This window comes from Bidens hawaiensis, unplaced genomic scaffold (assembly GCF_021521415.1).
Source record: "Bidens hawaiensis isolate Kalapana, Puna unplaced genomic scaffold, B.hawaiensis_p1.1 tig00033565_1, whole genome shotgun sequence".
Classification (NCBI taxonomy): Eukaryota; Viridiplantae; Streptophyta; class Magnoliopsida; order Asterales; family Asteraceae; genus Bidens; species Bidens hawaiensis.
The window spans coordinates 69,193-96,802 of NW_027495767.1; the positions used below are offsets into that span (position 1 = coordinate 69,193).

Sequence of the window (27,610 nt, forward strand, 5' to 3'; positions counted from 1 at the left end):
ACACATATCATACACTAAAAGGAGTATGCACACAGCCCCAAAAACGTAACGGATAAAGGGGCTAGAAACTCACCTGAAGTCGGTTTCTCTCGCCGTTAATAGTAATGCCCTTCTTTAACTGTGCACGGCTAATTGTATAACTCATTACGAGTGTCAAATATCCATTACTACTACTACTACTTCTTATATCTAAGTCAATGACACCCTCAACTAACGGGGGTCTAGGGGCGGCGCCCCTGGTAGCAGGGTCTAGGGGTGGCAGCCCCTAGCAGGGTTCAAGGGGCAGCGCCCCTGGCTGGGGTTGAGCTGCCAGGTCAGCTCGGAAAAAATTTATTTTCATTAACAGTCCTTTAACAAAAATGCATCAGAAAATGAATTTTATAAATTTCGCATGGAAGAATTTCGCTTCGCATGCATGGAATTTCGCTTCGCATGAAACTGTTTCGCTTCGCATGAAACTGTTTCGCTTCGCTTGAAACTATTTCGCTTCGCATGACTGTGCGATGCGAAATTACCTTTTTCGCTTCGCATGGTCATGCGATGCGAAATAGCCTTTTTCGCTTCGCATGGCTTATGCGATGCGAAATTCTTCTTTTTCTTTGTTTTTACCATTTAATGGCCATTTTACTTCGTGGCTCTTCCTAAGGACCTGATTTTTACTCTTTCCCAACTTTTGACACATTCTGACCCCATGCACCTGATCCTGAACCCATCTCTCCAAGTCAAAACACCACCTTTTTATCACAAAATGCACCCAAGAGGTTATAACTTACCAAGTTTATATTTTTTTCTTACATTTTACAACCCGATCTATTATTATATCTGCTTGCATGACGATTTTAACCATAAAACTTAACCATTTAAACCGAAACCTACCTTTGCTTCGGGTTCGAGTTCAGATCGGGACAACACGCAGAATCTTCCAAACGTTTCTTGTTGCTCAATGACGTTGAACACGAGATTCATTTTTCTTTTGCTCGGATTTGGATCCGGGTGTTTGAGAGAAGAAGTGTGTGTGTGTGTGTTTTTAGTGTGTGGGGAGGGAGAACAAAATGGTGAAATGGTGGGCGGGTTGGGTTTATATAGTGGGGTATGGGTCCCACCACCCACTCTCCATTCCCATTTCAAATCCTTATCCAAACATTTAGCACACGACTAACTTAACGACACACAGTTAATAACAAAACTTTCCGTCATTTATTATTAACAAAAAGTTGGATGTTACAGATATCTGATTTAACTTACTACCAACTGTTACAGTCTAACAATCGATATGTCGTAAAACAATTGGTATGCAAGTATTAGAAACTTATGGTTTCTATTTTACAGAAACAAAGGTTTCCATGAATATGCTAAATCGAGGGGGTTGGATATTAGCTCACCAGTTTGGCTTGAGGTTATGATTGATGGAACAGTTCTTACAGGTAAGGATTCTGTTCAATGTTCAAATACTTGTGGAATCTTGTAGTCAATATTGTTTAATTTAATAAAGTTTATCTAACTTTAGTTCAAATAGTATAAATTAAATCCCCTTGTGCTTTTAACTTTCTCTCTTTCTTGCCCACATAGGGCCTAGGCTTTCAAGCTCTACAACTTTTGTGTGTTCTACAATTGCAATAATGGCTGCCCATAATGTCAATCTTCTCAAAGTATTATTATCATCTCTTGAAATTTGTAGATATTATTTTTCTGGATCTCCAAAATTTATGTTTATTTGATATTTTTAAGTGCCTGCAACATGTTATGTATCATCATATATACAGTTAGTTAACCTGTTGACCATCATATGTGAGTGTTACAGGGTTGGGTTTGGGAATGCAATGGCTTCAAATGTAACCAACCAATCGCGTAATGTGCTTAGCAAAATGCTTATGGTTAAGAAAGAGGTAAAGTGTCATTAATCAACCATCATATACATAATAATACTTGTAATAAAATCAAGTGATTAATGATAGGAAGCTTTGGATAATATCAATCTTTTCTCGGTTATAACAATCCTCTCCTTTTTCTTCTTGATCCCATTCGCGTTCTTGTTAGAAGGCGTCAAGTTTACTCCCAAATACCTGCGGTTTGCTATGATTATAATTAGAATAATGGAAATAAATTAGCCTTTTTTAATGTATTTTGATATGTTTGTAACATTTTTTATGTAGGCAAGTCAAGGTATAAATGTAAGAGACCTATGCTTGAGAACTATACTGACTGGCATATGCTTCCATTATTATCAACAGGTATATATACCATAATTATAGTAAATTTCACAATTGTTCCACCTTTAAAGAACTCCAGTTTCAAATGCTACAAAATTTTAAAATAGAAACCGAAAACAATAGGTCTTGAAAACCGTTCAGTTTTTGTTTTTCGGTATGAAACATTGGGGCACAATTTAGTGGAATGGACCAGGTATGTTATATTATTATTCCTATTAATTACATTTTTTTATTAATTAACTTTTTTATATAGCCAATATCCATTATGGCCAAGACTGGGTTTGCCGAGCTCATTGATTTTAACCAGATTTGTGCAACTGCCAGTTGGCAGTTCTTTTGTGATAGCAAAAGCGGTTACTGCAGCAACTAACTATAATAACCAGGCCGTTGAATGACATTCAGCTTATGTAAGTCCAAAATACTCGCTGTATATTCAATTTTTGTTAAACCTTCTTCTTTCTTTAATTGTTACGGTTTTTAAACGTTTCAGATTATACTCGGTATAAAACTTGGAATGGAAGAACCTTAAGAGGCGATATCAAAAGTGAAAACGCGATCAGATGTAGAAGGTTTATGCGCATCAAAAGTGAAAACTCACGGGTCTTCTGATCCGACCCTTGCTTTTAAGGTATTACACTAAAAAAGAAACTGTTCAAGTGGGTCAAACGGTTCAAACTTTACCCAAATTTTGTTTTAGGTTGACCTAATGTGACCCCTTTTTACCTGTCCATTTTTGCCACCTCTATGGTTATGATTCTACCTATTTAAAAATACTTTATGTCAAATTACTTTAGTGCCAGGATTTTTAATTTTATATCGTTTTTCTTTATTTTTTTTAATTATTTTTAATTTTACTATTAAAGGAATATCTAAAAGAAGAATCATATGGAGCTAAAGAAATCAAGAAAATCACTCTTAAAAGCTTGGACTTTAATATATGTTGAGTGCTGACTCAGACTCTTCACTTGATGTGCTAAAAGCTCCTAAACATTTCATGTAATGCCCGTAAATTTAAGTTTTATAAAATATGATATATTAATGTTTATATGATAATAAATATTGAAAATAGATTTGGCTAAAAGGGAATTATATACAAAACTAGATAAACTAAAAGAAATCTATTTAATGATTTGAATCCTTGTAAAACAAGCCTACGTAAAATTATTTTCCCTTCCATCATGTGTTGATATTTTGACCAAGAACCTCATTTATCTCTTATCTGCTACAAACTAAATATCCGAAGTATGAGCATCACGACGGGAACCCTATCACTCGACTTATATAACCCTTAAGCCACGTAAATCAATTCTAAACCCATCACGAATTTCATACTCCCTGACGACCCGCCGTGACCCACCATAATCACCGCAATTTGTTATCACCGGAGACAACCACCGCTGCCGCTTCTGTCTTTGTTTTAAGGACCCAACGCCACCTTTTGACATCGCCGCCCCGTTAATAAACTGCCGCTATTCTTCTTCGGCTCCGTTGCACCGCCAGCCTCCGTTCGCGACTGAGTTTAACCCCACCATCGTCCCACAACGTGTCGGAAGCTACCGCCACCGCTATTGATTGCTGTCGGAGACGACTATCATCAGCCCGCACGCGTTCTTGAGTTACGCCGCTGCCGTCTCGGTCCTCTTATTCGCTTCGCTAAACCATTGAGGTGAGTTTTAATAATTTGTTTTGTGTGTTTATGTTATATACGTACACCACCTTGTTTGGTTCCGGCCGGCAACTAATACTCACTAATATGAAGCTTTGTTTTACAAAGGAGAAGTAAGGTCACGCTCTACACGTCTGGTAATCCGCCGCTGCACCACCTTGTGACGCCGCCACCCTCCTCGCTGCTTGTTGTCGCGATCGTAGTTAACCACCACCGATGCACTTCTCCGCCTTGGCCATCGTTCTGAACTAGCCGCCATCCCTCATTCGTGCGCCATCGCTCGTCTCATACTCTGATTGTTGGTTCGACTATTAAGGTACCAAATAGAAACCTCCGTCTGATCATTTAAACTTAAAAGATATAAATTTTGGTATCGTTTTAATTTGTTTCGGCGACCGCGGTTTCGTTTAGTTTTGGTTCAACGAAAAACATGTGTGTGTTGGATGGGTGCGGTGTGTGATGCATGCGTTTGTCGTGTTTGTGTATGGTGTGTGTGTGGTGATAAGTGTACGTAGGTTAGCATGTGTAAAGCCATGTGTATACTGTGTGCATGGTTTTGTTCAAAAGGTGTGAAACAAACTTATTAAATTCTTAAAATCATAATCATAGTACTTGATAAAATAAACTATTTTATCACTATTTAATTTGATCACATGGGTAAAATCCTAAAACACACAAGTAAACACGCACCTGGACACAATCAATGCACACAATCACCATCATGGCAAAGTAAATATTTAAACGCTTCCGTCGCCGGAGCAGAAGGTACCAACGAATAAAATAACTAAATTAAGTTTTGTAAATTTAATTCAAACTATAAATAACATGTAGGTGTTAGTACAACTTAACGTGGCTCGACTTTGCGTGCTTACGTATTGACTACTGAGGTACGGAATCTGTTATCGTTTACTCTTAGTATTATATATACATTCCGTTACTTCGTAGTACGGAATCTGTTATCGTTTACTCTTAGTATTATATATACATTCCGTTACTTCGTAGTACGGAATCTGTTATCGTTTACTCTTAGTATTATATATACATTCCGTTACTTCGTAGTACGGAATCTGTTATCGTTTACTCTTAGTATTATATATACATTCCGTTACTTCGTAGTACGGATTCTGTTTCTTGTTACTTCGTAGTACGGTTTCTGTTTTTGTTACTCTTAGTATTAATTATATTCTGTTACTTGGTAGTACGGTTTCTGGTTTCTGTCACTCATAGTATAAATTATATTCCGTTACTTCGTTACGGTTTCTGTTTTCGTTTACTTATAGTATTGACTCTATTCCGTTACTTTGTAGTACGGATTTTTGTTACGCGAAAGTTATATTTTGAGTTCAGTTATATTATATAATATATTTTTGTAGCATGCAATAGATTATTTATTTTGTACTCTTTATTGCATGTTCTGGTTTGAATATGTTTAGTTATATGGTGTTATCTTTAGTACTTTGTTACCCGAGCAAATTCTGACTTGTCGTTGGGGCGTCAACGACATGGCACTTATCGTGACAGTGCGTAATCAAAGTTCACGGCGTCTCTGAAAGTACTCATGTAGTACCTTGGCCACTTAGAGGCGTATAGATCGATCTTAGCTCCGACTCCTGACTCCTGACTCCTGACTTCTGTTTGAGATGGAACAATGTGTGCACGCCACCCACACCGTCTCCTTGGTGCATGGACTAGCTAGCTGTGTACCCCTCTGTTTAGGCTCTGGGTGCTTCCGTATTACACGACCTATTTATTTTAACATCATCGTCGTGTATTTTAGTAATTATATTTTGTTTCGCTATATTTCTGGTCCGTTTTTTATATGTGTATCTGCATTTGATTAAATTTGAGTATATTCAGATTACGTCCCGATCGTGTATCGGATTATGTTTCGCATCTAATTATAGTTCGGTCTAAAACGTGGTTTTATATCCGCAATAGTTTCAGTTTTATTTCAGTATGTGTTTTGTCTTATGTATGCCTTTACCTGTACTATTGTTCTCTCCGTTACTGGGCAATTTTTGGCTCAGCCGTATTTTCTTGTTTTGTTTTTCTTATTTTGTTTTCAGGTAATTCGGGACTCTGGGAAATTAGTGATGAGAGAGAATAATGAAGTTCAAGCTTTTAGGAGTTAATTCATTTTGGTTTAATAATATGACATAGGTTGCATTGATTTTTGTTGTATTTTGGATTGTGGCATTGATTTGATATCGGTAATAGTGACACGTCAGCCTGTTCCGGGTTGGGGTGTTACATTTCAAGTTATTTCAGGTAATTCTTTATCTAACTTTAACCCATGCCCGTTTCAGATGTGGCATGTTTGACACGTTTTGCAATAATTCATTACCCGATTTAACATTTTTGTTACAATTGTATCTTATTTACTAATGCAGACCATGTTTAGTGACATATTCATAAATTTATTCCTATTGAGTCGTTTTTTAGATGCTCCAATTCATATATATTTTTCTTGACTCGGTTTAGGGCTGTTGCGGCTCGTTCAGGTAGGTCTGCTTGGCTAGGAAAATACCATATTTATAAAGAAATATATATACATGACCTATCTGAGTATATGCATTTTAAAAGATGTGATGCATAACCTATCCATGCATACGAGTTCAACTGTAATTTTGAGATGGGATTAAAGTTTATGTAACAAAGTTCAATAATTAGTCTAATTTTTAGTCCTGTTATGATGTTGTTTATGCGATTTATGGGCTCTACATCATAACTTTTTAGTCATTTAATCGCTTAACATTTTAAACAAAACTCATGTCGACGTGCAACAAACCAAATTCTTGTTGTGTCCCCACTGCAGCGCGCGAGCACCACTACTAATACATATATATACATATTTATTATATAGTAGTAAAAGTAGGTAGTGATGTAGAAGATGAGGTGGAGGTTTTTATTGGTTTATGGGGGTAGTAAAAAGTGAGGTTTTTTAAAAAAATGGTTAGAGTATGATGTGACGATAAGGTGGAGGTTTGAATTGGTTTATGGGTGTGGATGCTCTAAATATACCCAGTATGAATTCAACCCTTGATCATTAAATTCACACTCAAATCAATTTATAACCCCGTTAAATTGGAAATAACCCAATTGCTTAAATGATAAATTTGACGTTACAAATTCGTGCAAATTTTAATTTTAGCAATAACATGCAAATATTATTGGTTTTCTTTTTTAAGTGTAACTTTCTATTAAAGCATAAAAGTGTAAAACTACTAATCATTGCTAACAAGAAGCTAGGAGGAACTAGAAATACAAACAGAAGACCACAATTACAATACAGTAACCTCCATTTCTTTCAATCTATATTCGTACACTTTGACCTATTCTTAATTTATAAAAAGCTCAAGACTTTTATATCACCGAGAATATTCTGGATCTTAATAGGTTTGTTTGAGAAGATCTACGTAACGTTTGGTATGCATGAATAAGAGGCGGAATGAAATACACCATTGTGATGGAATGAAAAAAAGAATGTGTTTGGTTGGTCAATGGAATGGAATCACCCATTACCATGGTCATTCCATATTTCCATTCCCCCTAAAACACCTCAAATTCATTCCATTCATCCCCCTTGTTTTTTTTTCATTCCATCCCACTTTCACACTATGGGTGTGTTTGGCAAAACTAGCTAGAGGCTGGAAGCTAGAGGCTGGAAGCTAGAAGCTGGTAGCTGTTAGCTATAGCTTTTTAGATATATTTAGGTGCTTGACAGAGTAGCTGGAGCTTTTTAGATATATTTAGGTATTTGACAGAGTAGCTGGAGCTTTTAATAAAACTAATTGGGTGTCAGCGCGGTGCGGCGGAGTACGCGCGCAACCTGAGATCAACCGCATAATCAGTGTCGGTACATGATTCACTTGATATTAGTGCACGCATAACCCGAATGCAGATGCGTACTTCGTGCAAAGGCAGCAAGCGTGTAATCGTGATGAAAATCAAGAAACAAAGCTAAAATATACAGTAATTTCAAATAGATAGTTTTTTAAACCAACCTTTTTTGATTTGAAACCCTTTCCGACCCGACACCGTTTTAATCTGAAACATGTTCTGACCTGGCCTCTTTCGACCCAAAACCGTACCGACACGAACCGAACTAAATTAACCTTTTTTTATCGACTCGTTCCGACCCTAATTTGGTTTTACACATGACCCGAGCTCGTCTGACTCGACTTGTTGCCAATCATAACCGGTAAAGAAGTATATCAATATCATACTCAAATTAAAGAGAATAAAATGTTCTTTTTTATGATGTAATGTGTTTAAAAAAATATTAACGTGTGAAAAAGTTATGGACTTTTAAAGAGTCATGGGGGTAGTTTGTGAATAAGGGTAAAATATGTAACTATTATATAAATTAACAAAAGTTGATGAAAGTTCAAGTACCAAAATTGTAAATTCAATTGTAAAAGCTTGTAGTCTTTTCTCAAACGATAGTAGTAGTAGCGTTTAAAAAAAGAGTTTTTTTTCATAATATAAAAGCTTCAAACTCATTGAACCAAACAAGACTTTTTGTTAGGTATGAGTTTTTTCTTAAAAGTTTGAAGTCCTTAAAAGCTTCTAAAAGTTCCTTGCCAAACATACCCTATGTCACCTCCACCACCTTCCCACCACCATTACCCATTGCCCTCTCACCACCCACCACCACCACCTCCGTCGCCCACCACCACCCACCACCGCCTCCGCCACTGGCCACCACCACCACCCTCCTCCGCCGCCCGTCACCACCACCACCCACCTCCGCCACCACCGCCCACCACCACCCACCAGCGTCGCTCACCACTGCCACCACCAGCCATCGCTCCCACCATCACCATCACTGCCCGTCATCGCCACCACCACCCACTATTAGAACCACCTGCCACCATCAACAATCGCTCCCCGGCTCCCGCCCATCGCCACCCGCCACCATTACTACTCGCCGCCCACCACCACCATCCCACCGCTACTCACTACCATTTTTATTTTGTTCCAGCTTTTTCTAACTTGTTAGAAAATAAAGACTAATAATTCATTTCATTCCTACATGGTAACCAAACATGTCAATGGAAAGGTAATTACCCATTCCATTACCACGTCCATTCCATTACTTTGTTCATTCCATTACACCATACCAAACAGACCCCTAATTGTTCCAGGCCTTCCAAGTGTACCAACACGCAACCATAAAAATATAATTGGTAACAAGGCATTATAGTAGACATCATATTTACACATCATATTTACTGGTGTGAATAAAAGTTAAAGTCCCTACACCATCCTCGGGCATTATGGCATGTTATATGGCCATGAGTGTTATTTTTATTAAAAAGAATGACGATGATGTGGTAGGAAATGCCTTACGGACATTATCCGTTACGTATAGTCTTAAGAATTGCATTTAAAAGAGACAAAAATGAGATTATATCATACCGTTAAGAGGAGAAAATATTAAGAGGGTCTGGATCTTCTGCAGAAGAATAACACAAATTTTTTTTTCATATTGTCACATATGCTATCTTCTGGTTCAAGTTAATTGGTTCAACATTTCCAAGCAAAAGCTACTAAAGACATAAAAGTTAAGTAATCGATTAGAAATAAATCAAAATATCAATCTATAGCCGGCGCGGGGGGGGGGTCCTTTTCTTCCACTCCCCCCCTAATTTTATTTATTTATTTGCTCGTGTGAACTTTGTATTTACTTTAATTATTTAGCAACCGATGCTACATCAAATAAGTTTATACAAACAACTAGGAAAGTTCTAACTTGTCTTCTCCGTTTCAATGAAATTTTCAACACCTTTGAGCCCAAGGTCGCATTATTTAAACGTCTCGCAAAGTGAACAAGACTAGAGCAGATTGTAGACGCTGCTATCAATAAAACATAAGACACGGATGCTTGTCCTTCAATAACATTTCAACACAAAATGATGTTATTGCCCTTAGAAAGACAAATAAAGTTTTTAGTTGTAATTCAACACAGCTTATCTGATGATGGAAAAAGCATGTATGCAATGATTGTTCTTTCTATATCTATAATAAAATCTCAATAAATTAATAATGTTTGAGACTGGAATACTTATTAATTAGCGAATATTATTATATTAATTAATTAATAAATTATTAATTTAAAGAGTTGACTTATATTATGGCGGATACCGTTCAATATCTGGTTGATGATGATTCAGTGCATTTGGAACTGGTTACTCGGAAAGAAGCATTGCAATAGGCAACAACTTTTCACAACTTTTTGTTACAATACGAAAATACAGTGTCTCAATTGTTAAGTGCAATAGAGAGATTTAAAGATAAACTCAATATAGATTTGAAGTTTATAAAAAAAACAAGTGACTATAGATTTTTTAACTAGACAACATAGAATTTTGGAATATTTTAGTAATTATTAAATTATAGTCTCGCTGGGACATTGGGATTTTAAAAAAATATTATTTTATCGATTGGGGTCCAAGTTTGTACTGGTTTCATTTTTTTTTGTTATCAAACAACATGAAGTAATAATTTATTTTAATCTTATAGGTTAACAAAACAAAACAAATAAATTATAATGATCTATTTCATCCTCTTGTCCATTATATTTTCTCACCAATTTCATTCCCATCCATTCCACTACCTCTTACCAAACAAAAGCTTTAGCTTTTCATCAATTTCATCTAATTTCTTAACATATGGAACATATATTGGGAGTAAATAGAGAAATACTATTTAATTGAATATTTGAATAAAGAGTGACTTAGATTATTTTTTAGTTTCTCAAATTATTTTAGATCCGATTCCGTCAATAAAGTGACGACACTAGATCGGACCATCTCTGATCATCGGCCGGTTTTTTTGTTCTGAACATTTGGATTATGGCTCTAGGGCGTTCAAGGGTTTAATTCTAGGCTGGAGCTAGACGGGTTGAATTTCATTGTGTTGTTTGGGTTGAAAGAGGAACTCTCTATCGAAGAAGTGAAAGATGTTATTTGGTCTTGTGTTAGTGATAAATCTCATAGACTGGATAGTTTTTTTTACTGCTTTTCTCAAGAGATATTGGGATATTTTGAGGGATGGCATTATGTCGTTTGTCAAAGAGTTCTATACAAACGCGAAAATTCCTTTTGAGTTGCGACTCCTCTTTTTTACGTTAATTTGTAAGGTTGATGGCTTAATTAACCTAATAAATTTACAATATAAAATAATTGTGAAGCTGCTGACAAATAGGTTGGCTAAGGTGATGGATTGGGTTGTAACTTGTAAGAGCATTCATATCCCTTTCCGTATCTCTAAATAAAAAATTACACTAAAAAATACTATATTTTCTCTTTACTTTTCAATTAAATAATACATTTTTATACCTTTTTTAGCACCATTTCTCGTTTCTTCACTCACAACCACTTTCAAAATATATTAAAAAATTATAAGACATGAACAATAATTTTTCAAATATACAGAAAAATAACTGTATTTCTTCCTCCTGCACTTACAACACCCTAAACCATTCTTTACATTATAAAAACTTAACTCGTAATTTTTGATGAATTGAATTAAAACAATCTACTTTTATTAGTGGGCATCAAATCATTGATGGCATGTAGATAATCAACAAAGTGGTTAATTGATATAAAAAAGAAATAAAAAAATTGTGTTGGTATTCAAAATAGATTTTACAAAGGCATACTATTTACTGAGTTGGGTATTCTTCGAAAAAGTGATGGGTTTTTTGGGATTTGGTTGGATCCGGATAAACTAGCTAAACACTTGTCTAGCCAAATGTAGAAAAAGAAAAATCAAATTTTGAAATAAACCAACCCACGTAAATAAAACAACACCTTACTTAATTTAATGTTTTAAAATCCGATATTTTATTTTTATCAGATTGGATTAAAAAATAGTACAACCGGGTTGTATAATTTACTTTAAAATTTTATATAAATGCAACTTTAACTAAAAAAACCAAAAATACGTAATTCCATAATAAAATATCATTCAAAAGTTAATCCATATTCAAAAAACAATACAAAAGCACTTGATTTTCCAGCAAAGTTCTTTTGAAATAAAGGTTCACAATATATTTATGCCATCGGAGTGTTGTATGCTCGAGTTCGCGATCGCTTAAAAGATGAAATTCACTCTCTTCGCCGTCCTCATCAACAAGATTATAAGTACTTTCAATTCTTACAATAATAAATAAGAAGTTTTAGTTACATATAATCATAATATACAAAAATCATACGAAATAAGTAACATATACAAAAAAAAAAGAATCTGAAACATAAAAAAATCTTGTGGGCTTTAAACTAGTTTTATGAAAACCGGCTGGTTTAATGTTCCATAAAACCGCTCAAATATACCTAGTATAAAAAAACGGCTGCTCGCCGAAATCCGGTTCAACCAATTGAACCGGCAGGTTTAAACTGATTTTTAAAACACTGACTTAATTCAAAAACATATTTGGATATTACACCAATCAACAGAGGCATTTTAACACGATCCGAGAATCATTCATTTTAACAAGAACTCTCCTTTTGATGTGTTACTAGAGACTTCTCGATATTACTAGTAAGTACTTGTCAATTTGCATTAAAAACATAACTTCAAAACTTTTAGCTAAGAAACCTTTTTCTTAATATTAAATATTTTATATAGATAACAAAACATAAATATTATCATTTTACCAACCATAGTAAGACTAATGAGCATCTATCCAAAATTCTTTAAAAATATTTGTACGGATACCTTCTCGAATTGTCTCTCTCTTAGCTAAAAACGCCCATCCACCTCTCATATAATTCTTTGAAGGCGTCCTTGGAGATTCATGCTTCTTCTTCCTATCTCCTCTCCGATGGTGACACATTCCAAAAAATGACTAAAGCTGTTATCAAGATTCCTCAAAATAAGGATGATAATGAAACCTGAGTATGATAGAAAAACCCAAAACATTTGGGATATGTAATACTCGTCCAATTAGGGTGTGGGACGGGTTTGGTATTACTTTTGAAAATTTTCATTAGTTTGGACATGCATGTATGAGATTTGTAATATGTCCGATTACCTTATAGCATAGCCTCATTTATATGATGATATACCTGAGTAACCCAACATTTAACAAACCTTAAAGATTATTATTTATATATGGTTGACTTTTTTGTGTCAGAATTAGACGTGTCATGTGTAACTTGGAGCATTATTTATTCATCAAAACTTGTATATAACAATTATTTGTTGCAATCGATTAGTTATTGACATCATTTTATGGTAACCAATTTTTGTAATTTATTAATTGTTTCTTACTCGATGTAATTGAATTGCTGGATATTTTCATAAGCTAATGGGTATACAAGAAACTCACGGGTGTTAGGTCAAAAAATTGTGACTTGTGATATCAATGTGGCGAAATTCGTTAAATATATTTTGGTCAAGCGATTAATTAAAGTCGACGAGTAATCTGGATCCGAGACGAGAGCTTCAATGCACGCGCTTATCTTCAATGGGGAGAACTTCTAGAATATTTGCCTTTATCTACAAATAGAGAATATTTTGTTAGTTTTATGTGTGTGTTTTCGAAGGTGCAACCACCCAAGGGGAACTCACCTTGGGTGGGATCAGTCCGTTTAATATATTACATCTTTTATTATTGATTACGAAGTCGTTCACTATCCATATTATCTTTATACTATTTGTTTGATCGTTTGATTTCACCACACCCGTCTCGATCATTTATCTATAACAATTCGTTCGATGTTAGATCCGGTTATTAGGGAACCTACAACGGGTTCGCTCGATAATTGACGGGTAATTACCCGATAAATACCCAACAAGTTCAAGATTTGTTAGTACTAACTAGGTATAGATTTAGGAATACATAAACATATTTTCAATCCAACTCATTATCATCCCTATCCAAAGAGCCTAAAACATCATTGAAACTATTTTTATTTAATAAAAATGAGATATAATTGCCAAAACATAAAATAAAATAATAGGCCAAAACCAAAAGTCGTATAAAGTGTAAACATATTAAATACTCATGTTGGAATAGTCTATGCCTCAATAAAAAGCAACTCTAAAATTGAAGAAACCATGTACTCCTTGCCTCTTTACAACCCTACATAGAAACTTTCTTTGTCTTCCTTCCTACCTTTAAATTACCTATTTTTTCACCATTTTCAAGTCCCCTCGTGTGCACCCTCCATCTTAATTTCTTTCACACCCAAATCACAAGTGTCCAAGCTTCTTCCATGGCAGCAACCAGTTCACCTTGTGGTGCATGCAAGTTTCTGAGAAGAAAATGCACTGCTGATTGCATCTTTGCACCCTATTTCTGCTGGGAACAAGGCTCCGATCGATTTGCTGCCATCCACAAGGTGTTTGGTGCAAGCAATGTTTCAAAATTGTTGCACCATGTGGCTGTAGCCGACCGTTGCCAGGCGGTGGTCACCATTGCTTATGAAGCTCAAGCTAGGATCAAAGATCCTGTTTATGGTTGTGTTGCTCATATATTCGCCTTACAACAACAGGTATAAACAATGACAATAGTTAAAAGTCTTAATATCAGATTATAGACTAAAGTTTTCCTTTCCATTTATAAGACTATCTCCGATCCGAAAGCTTAGTAGTAGCTGGTAAATGTTTAGTCAACTGTCGCATTAGATTTTCACTAAATCTTTAAAATCAATAGTTTTCTCTTTATCCATATATATATATATATATATATATTTTTTATTTTTACAAATTCTTATATTTCCATCTCTCTCTTTTTTTTGTTTTAAATTTTTACATAATCAAATTGTTTTATGATAAATCAGATTATTTATAAAATTTAGTTAATATATTACAATAAATAAATAAAATAATTATATAAATTGAAGTATTGCATAAAAGAAACAAGAATTGTGTAAAAAAGAGTATACAAATTAATGTTTTTATGATCTAAACATTACGTATTCTTGTTATTTTGCCGGATTATGACATTTAAAATGATTTAAAATTACATTTTAATATAGTGTACGAGTTAAAATACACAATATCCAAGTCAATAATTCATTCCATGTAAATCTAAAATAACGGAAAAGAATAATAGAAGTAAACAAAACCTATCGCTCAACACTCTAGCCCCATGTAGTGACGTACCCTTCCAAAGGACGTCTCCACGTAAGCAATAGGCGGCCTCCAGTGGGCTGCAATAAAAATGGTCTAAAAAAGTTACAAGAATCAGAGGGTTGGCAGGCAAAAAATTGCAGCATCAAATAAAACTCGAGGGCGGCCAATCTATATTCAAAATCTTGGCTAATTTCTTTAATTTATGTTTGTAAATCTTTAGGTTGCATGTTTACGAGCACAATTGATGCAAGTCAGAGCTCAAGTGGCACAAGGGTACATGGATTTAAGAAATCTTGGAAATCAACAGCCTGAAAATATGGCTGGAGCAATGTATTATCAGAATTACATGACTAATGCTGCAAATAACAAGAATTTCAACATATCACCACAAGGTTTGATGGAGTCATGGATCGATCACAGCAACGAAGGAACATCGATTCACGAGAGTCAGTACAGAAACTATCATCATGATGGTGATGATCATGTGTTCTTCAAGAAGAGAATTTTTGAAAGTGATTTGGGTGAGCTTCAAGAACTTGCTGTCAGAATGATGAGGAATTGATGTAGTTTAGATATGTGTGATCAAATAAATATAACGTTATGGATGTTGTGAAACAAACCTAATAGGAAAACATGTGAGAAAGAGATGTAGGGATAAATATGAAGATTTGATTAATCAAGTGTAGTATACAATGAGATACAATAGAATGTTATATAGGGATGAGAAAACTTGGAGAAGAAGCCAAATCTATTTTAGGTGTTGATAACCATAATAATTATTATTCATAACACTCCCCCTTGGTTATCAACTTCATACGCTTCGGGATGCTGCCTCGTTAAAAACCTTGCTAGAAAAACCCAGTGGGACAAAATCATAGCTAAGGGAAAAAGAGTGCAGCGCTTATTGTCTCCCCCTAATTTATGTATCCGTTAAAATGGTAAATATCGATATTCTATGAAAGCTTCAAAACTTTCGTACTCAATCATTTGCGTCTTGGCCCTTGACATGTGAATCTTGAAGTTGAACAATGTTGCTTGATCTTCATATGAAAAATTCTATCACCTCATATCATAAACATATACCATTGTATCCATGACCTTGTTATGTTTCTTTGTATCTACAAGACTAACCAAACCTATTTTGGTGGGTTAGTAAAATATAAACTCATATCTTTCATACCTGTAATATATGTATACACCCATTCTGATGTATCCTAGCTGGACACATGCCGATAAAATATAAATAAAGAAAATAATAATCATATATAGCTAACAATATGATATAATGCACTTTTGCATTTAAGTGTGGTATTTCCGAACTAATAATAGTTCATATTCAGGTAGGAAATGATATTAGAGTGCATTGTTGGACATCTTTAACATACTCAAAGAATGAATCTTGTCTTTGGTAAAATGTCTCAACATCTTTTAGATGCACTTTGATGGATTGATAAACATATAATTACACATATACTCGAACTACAGGTCGAGCAATAATCACATCATGTCAAGGTATTTCAAAAATTCTCCTTCTAAAAGTTCTGCAGTTTCTCTCGATAATGTGTACATCATCACTGTAAACTGTGATTATATGAACTTTTAAAAGTAAAATTTTGATAAAAGTATGGCTAATTACATCCAACTTATCTCCCTCTTTATCAAAATATTTCTTGATTGTACCGCGTTCAATCTGACTATATTAGTCCATATGCAATATCTTAACCTTGTAGAACATTTATTGAAGCTTTCATGTGGAAGCTTAGGCGTTTTCAATCCATCACAAAATTCTTTCCATCTTAACCAATTATTGATGTGCATTCACTCCTCATGAGTTTTGCTACATGAACTTGCTCATTTGACACATCAATTTATATATCATATATCAAAACCCATATTGTACCATTCTTTGTTTATTAAGATATGATAATCATTAGGTACAAATTCTTCTATGTATGCTTATTAGTACACAAGAATTACATCATTAAGATGGCATCAATTAACCTTTCAAGTATTCAACTATTTTAGGAAACTCTTCAAGAGTTCCATTTATGTTCAACATATTCAATATCGTAACGTATTCAAATATGACTCTATACACAACAGTCATTGTGTTCTCCAGAACTTAATTGACATGATTTGATAATTCAAATCCTTAATAGAATTTCATGTAAACTTTCAGTATCAACTAAATCATAGTATTTATTAAACGCATATCAATTATCTCTTCGTCTTACCAGACTATTTAGGTATCAGAAAGTCACGGGTTCCACCATTGGAGAATGTGTCTCCTCAAAATCAATCATGGATCTTTGTAAAATCTTTGTGCCACCAATTTTGTCTTATATCACTTAATTGAATTTTCATTACTCATATAAAGATCCTTTTGTATCTAACACATTTTACAACTTTAGTTGTACGGACTGTTGGTCCAAAAAACTTTCCGTTATTTAGAGAATTCAACTTTGCCCTATTTACGTCTTTCCAATTTGGCCAATCATTTTTCATAGGCAGATCTTAAATCATGATCCTCATCATTTTCAAGCGCTATCTTATATACAAAATTATAACGATGTCGAATTTATTTCGATCCCATATATCTTATAGACATGATAAAATACAATTTACTGAGAGCTCTTTGTTTTCAGGTACCTGGGGTTTTTTTTCAATAACCATCATGTCTAACGTCTCTCAAGAGACCTTTTTACCATACCTCGACTTGACCATCTTTATTACTTGCTCCAATTTTCGAGGAATTATTCTTGGAATCGACTAGTCTACCACGCTTTAGGCGTGCCTTAGACTCACTAGTCATTACCAATGTATGGTTGTCCTTCCAGGACGTTTATATTAATCGGAGTATAAGCAGTTGTTATAGGTGTCTTAGCTAGACACTTTGTTATGGTCAGTGAATCGTCTGGTAATTGATTCGTTAATCTTTATACATGATTTATTATTTGAACTTTTAGTTCATATAATTTAATTTGAAGATCAATGGTAATTCAAACTAATTTCGTTTTCCAACTGCTTTATATCTCCCCCTAATGTTGGGAATGTTGCTTCACTAAAGTGAAAACCAATGAGGCATAAACAAATATCTCATTAATAGCTCTAACTCTTTCATCATAGATAATATATAATACCGACATAAATTCCCAACTTCATTTATGGTCTCATTTGTGTCTTGTGGTGGATTAATTTCAATATATAACACACGCGAAATATTAGATGAGAGATACTTGGTTACTGACCAAAAACCAATTGCAATGGAGATGAAGTATCATAACTTGTTGGCTCGATGTAAATGCATGTAAAATGACAAATACCCAAATAAAACATGAACTTTTGCTCTCATGATCATTGACGTTGCAACCAATTGTAGACGCTTGATGATCGTCTCAACAAAATCAATTCGTTATTAATAGTGATTTACCAAAATAAGTATGAAAATCTAGAATATTGTGCTTGCTATCTCATTAGCTAAGCCACAAATCACACAAACTTCATGTTGTGAAATTGATAACCATTTAGACGATGCATCGATTTAAAACACTAAATGGTATCATGTTAGAATATGCGTATCCTTTTCTCATTCCATAACATTTAGGGATTCACACCCTTTTTTAGCTGGTAAATAAATAATTTCTCTTGAAAGCAAGATTACATGTATAATTATGAGGAATTAAGCGTTAAGTCATTTATAAAAATTTTAATAAATAGTGTGATCCTAATAGTTTAGCTTAGCTCAATTGTATAATGATCCATTAATAAATAATTAACAAAAAAGTTTTAGACTCAAATTCAATATTTTGTGCCAATTTTTTTTGGGCACAAAAATTTAGCCCAAATGGTAAAACCGAAAAAACCAAAAGCACACTTAACCCAAACCGAAACCGAGCGGTTTGCAAAATCTTAAAAGTCGACTTTTTGGTTTGGTTTTAGCCCAAAACCGAACCACGCACACCTTAATTTGTATTTTTAAATCATTTTATTCTTAAAGCTAGATTATTTATGAAATAATAAAAGTTTTTATTCCATATTTGACACTCTAGTTATGCACTAAAAGAACAAATTTTGTGAACAAAAAGTTGTTTAGATCAAGTCAACTCGAATCGACCCTTAATCGGCCAGTTCATTTTCCTTCTCTATTTTCAAGTGAAAATACAGCATTAACATACCCTTCCCCGAGAGAATACTGACAATACGACATCTTTGCAAGTGCTAGGCCAAGAAGGTCATCTGAAGGATCATTTTTGTCATAATAAGCATCTTCAAAAGTCAACATCCTACAAGTTCATATCACATGTAATACCAAACAACCTAAAATATATTAAATTAATAAATTTAATATACAAGTACACATAGATATTGATCCCTTCAAGTTCCAAATAGTTGAGAACTCAAATAATATTCATGAGCGATCTCTATCAGTTTAAAACTTAAACTAACGACTTTGTAAAAAATAATTAAAATAAGAAGTCTGTCAAACCACCAAAACAAATTGTTTACGCTAGTTTGGTTTGCCTGTTTTCAAAACCAAAGTTAGCGGTTTAACCCAAATCTTAATAAAAAATAGCTGAACCAGACCGTGAACATGAACCCCATGTAAAAGAAAATACAAATACGTATATATTAATCCCTTCAAGTGCCAAATCGTTCAAAACTCAAAATGCATTTGTATTAATTAAAAAACTATCATTATCCGTTTTAAAGCTTTTATACTAACCATCTTGAAAAACAAATTAAAAAAAAAAAAGATGCCCGTCTAACGGTTTGGTTTGTCGTTTTTCGAAAACGTGGTTAGCAGTTTGACCCAAAATTTTGGTCAACACCTGCTGAACGGACCGTGCACACAAATCCCATGTCATAAATACAAAACACATTCATTATATACAATTCTAGCACCCATTTACCAAGTAATCCCCAAAATATTGAGCTATCTATAATCAAGAAACCAAAACTTACAAATCCCACATCAGAAACATATATGCAATTAGTAAATAATATCCTAAAACAAGAATATATATGCAGAAAAACAAGAAAAATATCAAACAAATAAAAAGACAAGTTCTTTGAATTGATCTTACATTTGAGCTTGAGGATTGAGTTTCCAAAAAACAGCATAATTCCAGTCAGTGTTAAGACAAAGATTCTTGAGTGCTTGATGCAATGCACTAATCCCCATCTTTTTCAACAATTTTCTAAACAATTTTCACTAAAATTTCACCCCCAAACTAACACATTATGACCCCCAAACCCCCCCAAATTAAGCTAAAACCTAAAAATCTCTTCTTTACCCTTATCTTCAAACCTCAGACCCTAACTGCCCCTGTATGAACCTCTTCCAGCTTGTTTTCTTCTTAACCCTGCTCGTCGTTTTATCGGTGGGTCAACTGTGAGAATTAACAGACTATCTATTCCCATTATCTTCCCCCCAAATTCTTGAAACCCTAAGCCTAAAACCAACTTTCAATTTCTTCAATATTTCACCAAAAAGGTAGCAACTTTACCAAATTGGCATTCAAAAGATCAGTTTTTGCATCAAAAGTTAAGAAATTAGTCATTATTATTCAAGAATTTGAGTCAATTCAAGAAACCCTTTTGTGGGTCTTTTGATTTCAAAACAAATTTAACTAATATCAAAAGACATGGATGAAATGAGAGTAAAAATCAAATCTTTTTCAACACCCAGTTTTTATTTTCTTGAAATTTGTAGAAAAACACTAAAAAGATGGAAACTTTATGAAAGAAATGACTGATCTTTGTGGTGGGGGTTTCAAATCAGCTTATAAATAAATAAATAAACAGTTAATAAAACAGACATCAGCTATTATTATTATTTTTCTTAATAAAGTTTTGAAAACACCCTTTAAGTTTTAAGAGCTTGCTAAATGGTACATAAGTTGAACTCATGTTTGCAAGTTGACCCAAAGGTTTTTCAAGAATGATGGATGCAACTAAAGTGTGTGTTTGTGTTTGTTTGTACAATTGGTTTGGTTCTCTATTGTTATCATTTTGTGATGTTATGAGTGTGAAGAGGTAGGTCCTAGCAGAGCCCAGTTGGACCCGCAAGACTCACCTTGAACAGGGACGTCTGCGCAACGACCAACTGCTCCAGCAGGACCCACCATGCTCAGAGAACCTTACGCGCAGTACGCCAGCTGTACCCGCAGGGAAAGCCTCCCAATGGTGAAGTACCCCGCATGTTCCCGCAGTTGCGGATACAAGCCATCAGGGAAGGCTACCCGCACTAACAGCAAGGCTACACGCACAAGGCACTAGCTACTTCAGTAGTCACATGAAGGAATGAGCAAGGCGGGAATACTCCCGCCTAAATGAGCCAGTCCGTATGCTTCTGGAAGATCTTTTGTACTATACCTACTAAGGTATGGGCAGAACAGACGATTTGACCAGAACAGCCCATGAACCAATCACAGGGTGACAGCTCACCGACAACAGTACGAGGAGGAGCACCCTCTAGTACTGTTTCACTATTAGCCGCTGCCTACTCACCAACCCTTACGATGGGACGTGCGCAGCCTACAGTTGGTGGAACAGTGCGCAGCCGGCAGTAAAGGAACAGTGTACAGCCGACCTTATTACTGTCGGCCGTAACCTATCCACCAACCAGCATGGCCTGTGCGTAGTCCACTGTTGGTGGAACAGGAATACTATTCGGCCGGCTGTACCTTCTAGGAAACCTACCTTCGGCTATAAATACTCCAACACCTTGGAATGGTAAGGACATCATCTGATATCTCAATCTTATCTAGCAATTTCTTAATATACACTTATATTCAGAGCAATCTAGTCTGATTCTCACGCCAGAGGGTGGTCACAAGGAGGAACCCCCCCCCTTCTCAGTGACGAGCTTACGGTGTCTGTTTTGCAGGTCCCCTGAAGAACAAACCTTCTCTGCTGGACCTCATCCTCGTGGGAAACATTACTTAACCCCCAGATTATCCGTAATCTGCCCCGGGTCTCTTAGTGTTTCTTCATTGGCGCCATCCGTGCATAAAAGCTAGAACTAGTCCTTAGTTTTTTAAAAATTTCTGAAGAAATGGTTAACGTTACTCCGGTCCAAAGGCCAGTAATCGACCAAGAAACCCCGGTAACCACAACCCCAGCAACAGGGGGGAACACCGGCGGTTATACAAATCTTACGAACACTACCCCGGTTACCCAAGCCGGGGCAAGTGCAGTAAATATTCCACTGGGGTTCACTGATGCCCAGTTGGAAAAAAGAACGAGGGTCCCTCGCCAAACACTAGATCAAGTTAAGGCGTGGGCCGAGGCACGTCAGAAAGAGTTCCAAGCTGAATTGGATGAACGCTTGCGTTCAGTTCAACAGGCTGACGAATTCGGCAGTACTCGCCAACACCTCAATATGAACAGTGAGTGCGAGTACTCAGACGATGAAAGGGAAGAATCCGATACCGACGCAAACCCTCGCCATAAGGCGAAAGGGAAGCGTAAGGAAACGGACTTCCAACCAAAAAGGAATTTTGGGGAAGCCTTTAAACCAACGAATGCGGAGAGAAACCCGCGTGACTTCTCCAAAACCTTTAGACCAACTGCTACAAATGCAGGAAAGTCGATGTTCGCAAGGGACATTGCGGAAGCAATCGCCCCGAGAAGTGCCAAACAAATGTCCAACATTGGCACTTACGATGGTCTATCCGACCCAGACGACCACTTGAACAGATTCATTGCGGGGGCAACCGTCAGTAACTGGACGGAACCCACGTGGTGTTATATGTTCCAGATGACTCTGGTTGGAGCGGCCAGGGCATGGTTCGACCGTTTACCGGTCCACCACATTTATGATTGGGCGGACTTTCAGAACAAGTTCAGCCAGCACTTCAGCCAGCAGAGGAAATATACTGAAGAACAGTGGACGATCCTCAACTGCGTTAGAGAGGAGGATGAATCTTTACTAGACTTCATCACTCGCTTCAACTCCAAAAAGCTAAGTCTCGGCAACATAAGTGAAGATCTTGTTCGCGCCGCTTTCATCCAGGGCGCCGAATACCCAGAGCTTATCCGCACACTGACGGGTAAGGATGGCATGCCATCAACATGGGATGCCATCATGACGGCGGCCAAGCGCTTTGCCGAGACGGAGAAGCAGCTGGGAAGGGATCTTCCCCAGAGTACACACCTCTACACGCAGAGGACTAGAGAAAACAATGTTCGGATCGCCCGGCAGAACAAAAAGAGGAAGCTAGGTATCTGGCAGTCAAGGGTAAACTTTGACACCTCATCCAGCTCTCACCCTCTTGTTGGCGGAAGAAATCACACACACCCTTCAAGCCAAAAACACCGGTGGACGCCACTCACCAAAAGCGTCACGGAGATATTTGCCACTGAAAAGCTACCATGGCCAAAAGCTCCAATGATCCGGCAGCGACCTAATGCGGATCAGAGCAAATCCTGTGACTTCCACGGGACAAAAGGTCATGGTACGGAAGAGTGTACATCCTTGAATGATATTGTTGAAGCATTCGTCAAGGATGGAAGACTGGCACACCTGGTGGCATCAATCAAGAAGGGAGGAAGGAACGACAACCGGTACCGAGGCAACGGACGAAAGCCCGTTGACATCAGCATCAACATGGTTCATGGCAAGATCAGAGGAAGAAAAAGGCGAACGACAGAACCATGTGCGTGGAAGGAAGCTGAGGTGCGCTTCCCGCGAGTGCCAGGAGGACCCAGCAAAGAAGGCCCTATCGTCATCAAAAGCCAGCTGGGGCACTACATCACTTCTCGCACTCTTGCTGACAACGGCGCCTCGTCAACGGTAATGTACAGGCAGTTCTTCGACAAGCTAGATGACGAAGACAAAGAGCGCCTGGAAACGATCTGCGCCTCGATAGAAGGGTTCGATGGCAGCACAAACACCCCCCTGGGCATCCTATCTTTCCCCGTCACTCTTACGGACGGGAATCACTCACGCACAGAAGACGTGGACTTTGTCGTAATGAGGAAGCCACACCACACATACGACATTCTCTTCGGAAGAGACGGGATGGCAAGATTCAACGCCGTGGTATCCTCAGTCCACGGCATGATGGGATGGCCAACAGCTGAGGGTGTAGCGATGATCACCGGCATTCCCCAGGTATGCATCGCATCTGTCTCATCTAAACCCAAACCAAAGATGGCTAAACCAACCATCACCGAGCCAGAAAGATGGGCCTTCAACGGCAAGTACCCTGACCAGGCCGTTTCCATTGGCCCAACAGTTGTTGATCCCACACGCACCTTACTCAAGCGCTTATTACTGAAAAACGCTGACATCTTCGCGTGGACACCAGCTGACATGACTGGTGTACCCCGAAGTAAGGCAGAGCATAAGCTCAAATGCGATCCGGCTGTTACGCCAATCGTACAAAAGCGCAGAGTAATGGGGCCAGAACAAACTAACGCGTGTAGAACCCAAGTCAAGGAACTCCTTGACGCAGGCATCGTACGCGTTAGTAGATATCAAACTTGGGTTGCAAATCCCGTTATGGTACCGAAGAATAACAAACAATGGCGCATGTGCATAGATTTCAAGGACTTGAACAAAGCATGCCCCAAAGATTGTTATCCGTTACCTGAAATTGATCTTAAGGTGGATTCGTTGGCACCGTTCCGCCTTAAATGCTTCCTGGACGCGTATAAGGGGTACCATCAAATCCACATGGCCGTTGATGATCAGGACAAAACCGCTTTCCGGACGCCCGATGGCACATTTTGTTATCAAATGATGCCATTCGGACTTAAGAATGCCGGGTCCACATACCAACGCCTGATGGACAAAGAGTTTCATGCCCAAATTGGGAGGAACTTGGAAGTCTACATGGATGACTTGGTCATCAAAAGCCCTGACCCAGAAGCGATGTTGAAAGACATCGAAGAAACTTTCAACACGCTCAGGAAGATAAACATGAAGCTCAACCCGAGCAAGTGTGCCTTTGGAATGGAAGAAGGGAAGTTCTTGGGGGTCATCGTCACTAAAGATGGCTTCAGAGCGAACCCTGAAAAGGTCGAAGCCATTATCAAAATGGAATCACCTACTACCATCAAACAGGCTCAGACACTGAATGGACGACTAGTGGCACTTAATCGCTTTTTGGCAAACCACGTGGATAAGTCGCTTCCCTTCGTGTCAACGTTGAGAAACTGTTTAAAGAAAACGCACTTCCGCTGGACACCAGAAGCGGAAGCAGCTTTTCAGGAGATTCGGTCACGCTTGATCGAACTCCCAACGCTCACAGCACCAAAAGCGGGAGAGGAGTTAATCCTATACCTTTCCGCAACAGATAGAGCAACCGGGGCAGTCCTGCTAGTAGAGCGAAAAGGCATCCAAATGCCAATCTATTATGTCAGTCGTATCCTAACAGACGCAGAAACCCGGTACTCTACCCTCGAAAAATTAGTCTTAGCACTTATACACGCTTCACGCAGGTTAAGACGATATTTCCAGGGTCACCCAATCACCATTCTCTCCAACTTCAAACTTGCAAACGTTCTAGGCAAACCCGAGTTATCAGGACGCCTAGCCAAATGGGCAATTGAGTTGGGGGAGTACGCGATAAAGTATAAGCCAAGACCAGCCATAAAAGGCCAGGTTTTGGCCGACTTTATTGCAGAAGTGCCTGCATCGCGGGAAAAAGAGTGCCAGGAAGAGGCTCAACCCTCTCCAGCACAAGACATCAATGATGTCTGGCGACTCTACACTGATGGAGCAGCCAGTAACGAGGGTTCAGGCGCAGGGCTGAAACTAACCAACCCAGCAGGCCAAGAATACACTTACGCTATTCGACTGGACTTTCCAAGTACGAATAACGAAGCCGAGTATGAGGCATTCTTGGCTGGGTTGAGAATTGCGCGTAAGATGGGAGTGAAAAACTTGGAAGCCCACGTGGATTCCATGTTAGTAGCCAATCAAATCAACGGGACGTACACGGCCGTGAACGACACAATGGCCCTGTACCTCGCACAAGCAAAATCCCTTATGCGCGATTTCAACGACTGCAAAGTCATACACGTCAAGCGAAGTGAAAACAAATCTGCGGATGCGTTAAGCAAGCTTGCATCATTAGCCTTCACCCACTTAGGAAAGGATATCCGCATTGAACTCCTCGAGACACCTTCGGTCCCGCACAAGGAAATTTGTGTCATCCAAACCGGCACGGAAACGTGGATGACACCAATAATAAAATACCTTGCGGCAGGTACACTACCAGAGTCAAAAACACAGGCAAGAAAACTACGCTGTAAAGCACTAAATTATCAACTCATCGATGACATCCTTTACAGACGTAACTTTCTTGGCCCACTCTTGAGATGCGTGGACAACCAAGATGCTGACTACCTCCTAAGGGAAGTACACGAAGGCATCTGTGGAGTACACGCAGGTCCCCGCGCTGTTGTAGCTAAGCTAAACAACGCGGGATAATTTTGGCCGGGGATGCATACGGATGCGCTGGCATACATCAGAAAATGCAGGTCTTGCCAGCTTTACGCACCCAACACGCACCGCCCGAAGAATGAACTTGTTCCAGTCACCTCTTCATGGCCATTTCAGAAGTGGGCCATCGATGTGACAGGCCTAATTCCTACAGCAGCAGGAAATGTTCAGTTCCTAGTGGTAGCCATCGACTACTTCACCAAATGGATAGAAGCAAAACCCTTAGCCCAAACAACCGCGAAACATATCAAAAAATTTATTTGGGAATTAATTATTTGTCGTTTTGGACTTCCACAGAATTTGGTGAGCGATAACGGCACCAACTTTGCTGACAAGAAGCTACAACAGTGGCTGAAAGAACTTCAAATCACCCACACCTTTACCTCAGTGGCACACCCGCAAGGTAATGGTGAGGTGGAAAGAGCAAATAAGAGCATCGTCGAAGGCATAAAGAAAAGACTCTTGGAACACAGATCCGGCTGGGTGGACGAGCTTCCGCACGTCCTTTGGGCAAACAGAACACTGAAGAAGGCCAGTACGGGAGAAACCCCGTTCAGCCTCACTTATGGCACTGAGGCCATGGTCCCGGTCGAAATTGGTTTACCCTCACCAAGGGTCTTGATTCAGCCATAAGACAATGATGCGGAAAGACGGTTGGACCTTATGCTAACCGAGGAACGCAGAGACTTAGCCGCAGTGCGTGAAGAGAACTACAAGCGACAAATGCAAAAGTACTACAACACGCGGGTAAAACTCTGCAACTTCAATGTAGGAGACTACATACTGCGTAACAACGAGGCTTCGAACCAAGAACGCCCAGGAAAGCTGGCCCCGGTCTGGGAAGGGCCATACATTATCAAAGAAGTCCTGGGAAAGGGCGCATACCGGCTCGAAAGGCTCGATGGCACTCCCATCCCAAGAACATGGAATGGAGCTCAATTACGCAAATGTTATATGTAGATCAATTCCAAACTTGTAAAGAAAAGGCCTAGAGCCACTTCTAATGGAAATGATTCTCCTTTCACAATGTGTTGATAGCCTTACCTTTATACTTATGAACTTCCCACACTGATGTGCCGGTATTCACCGCATAAATGGGGGAAGAAGTAAGTCGTTACGTGTGGAAGGCGGCAAAACCCGCATAAACACAACGCTAAAAATCTCAAGTTTTAAGGAAAACCTACACGCAGG

The 27,610-nt window shown here is 37.8% G+C and overlaps 1 protein-coding gene across 1 annotated transcript; it reads left to right on the top strand.

Moving 5' to 3' along the window:
• The first annotated feature begins 13,800 nt into the window (after positions 1-13,800).
• On the top strand, positions 13,801-15,526 carry LOC143585113 (LOB domain-containing protein 16-like). Its single transcript, XM_077066976.1, has 2 exons — positions 13,801-14,381; positions 15,185-15,526. Exons 1-2 carry the CDS (start codon positions 14,103-14,105, stop codon positions 15,524-15,526), a joined length of 621 nt encoding a protein of 206 aa, XP_076923091.1. The 5' UTR covers positions 13,801-14,102.
• Positions 15,527-27,610: the final 12,084 nt, after the last annotated feature.

Excerpts from the sequence above, each read along its gene's own strand:
- LOC143585113 (XM_077066976.1), top strand. The coding sequence starts at position 14,103 with ATGGCAGCAACCAGTTCACCTTGTGGTGCATGCAAGTTTCTGAGAAGA. Across the intron at positions 14,382-15,184 it reads TATTCGCCTTACAACAACAG|GTTGCATGTTTACGAGCACA; the intron begins GTATAAACAATG and ends GTAAATCTTTAG.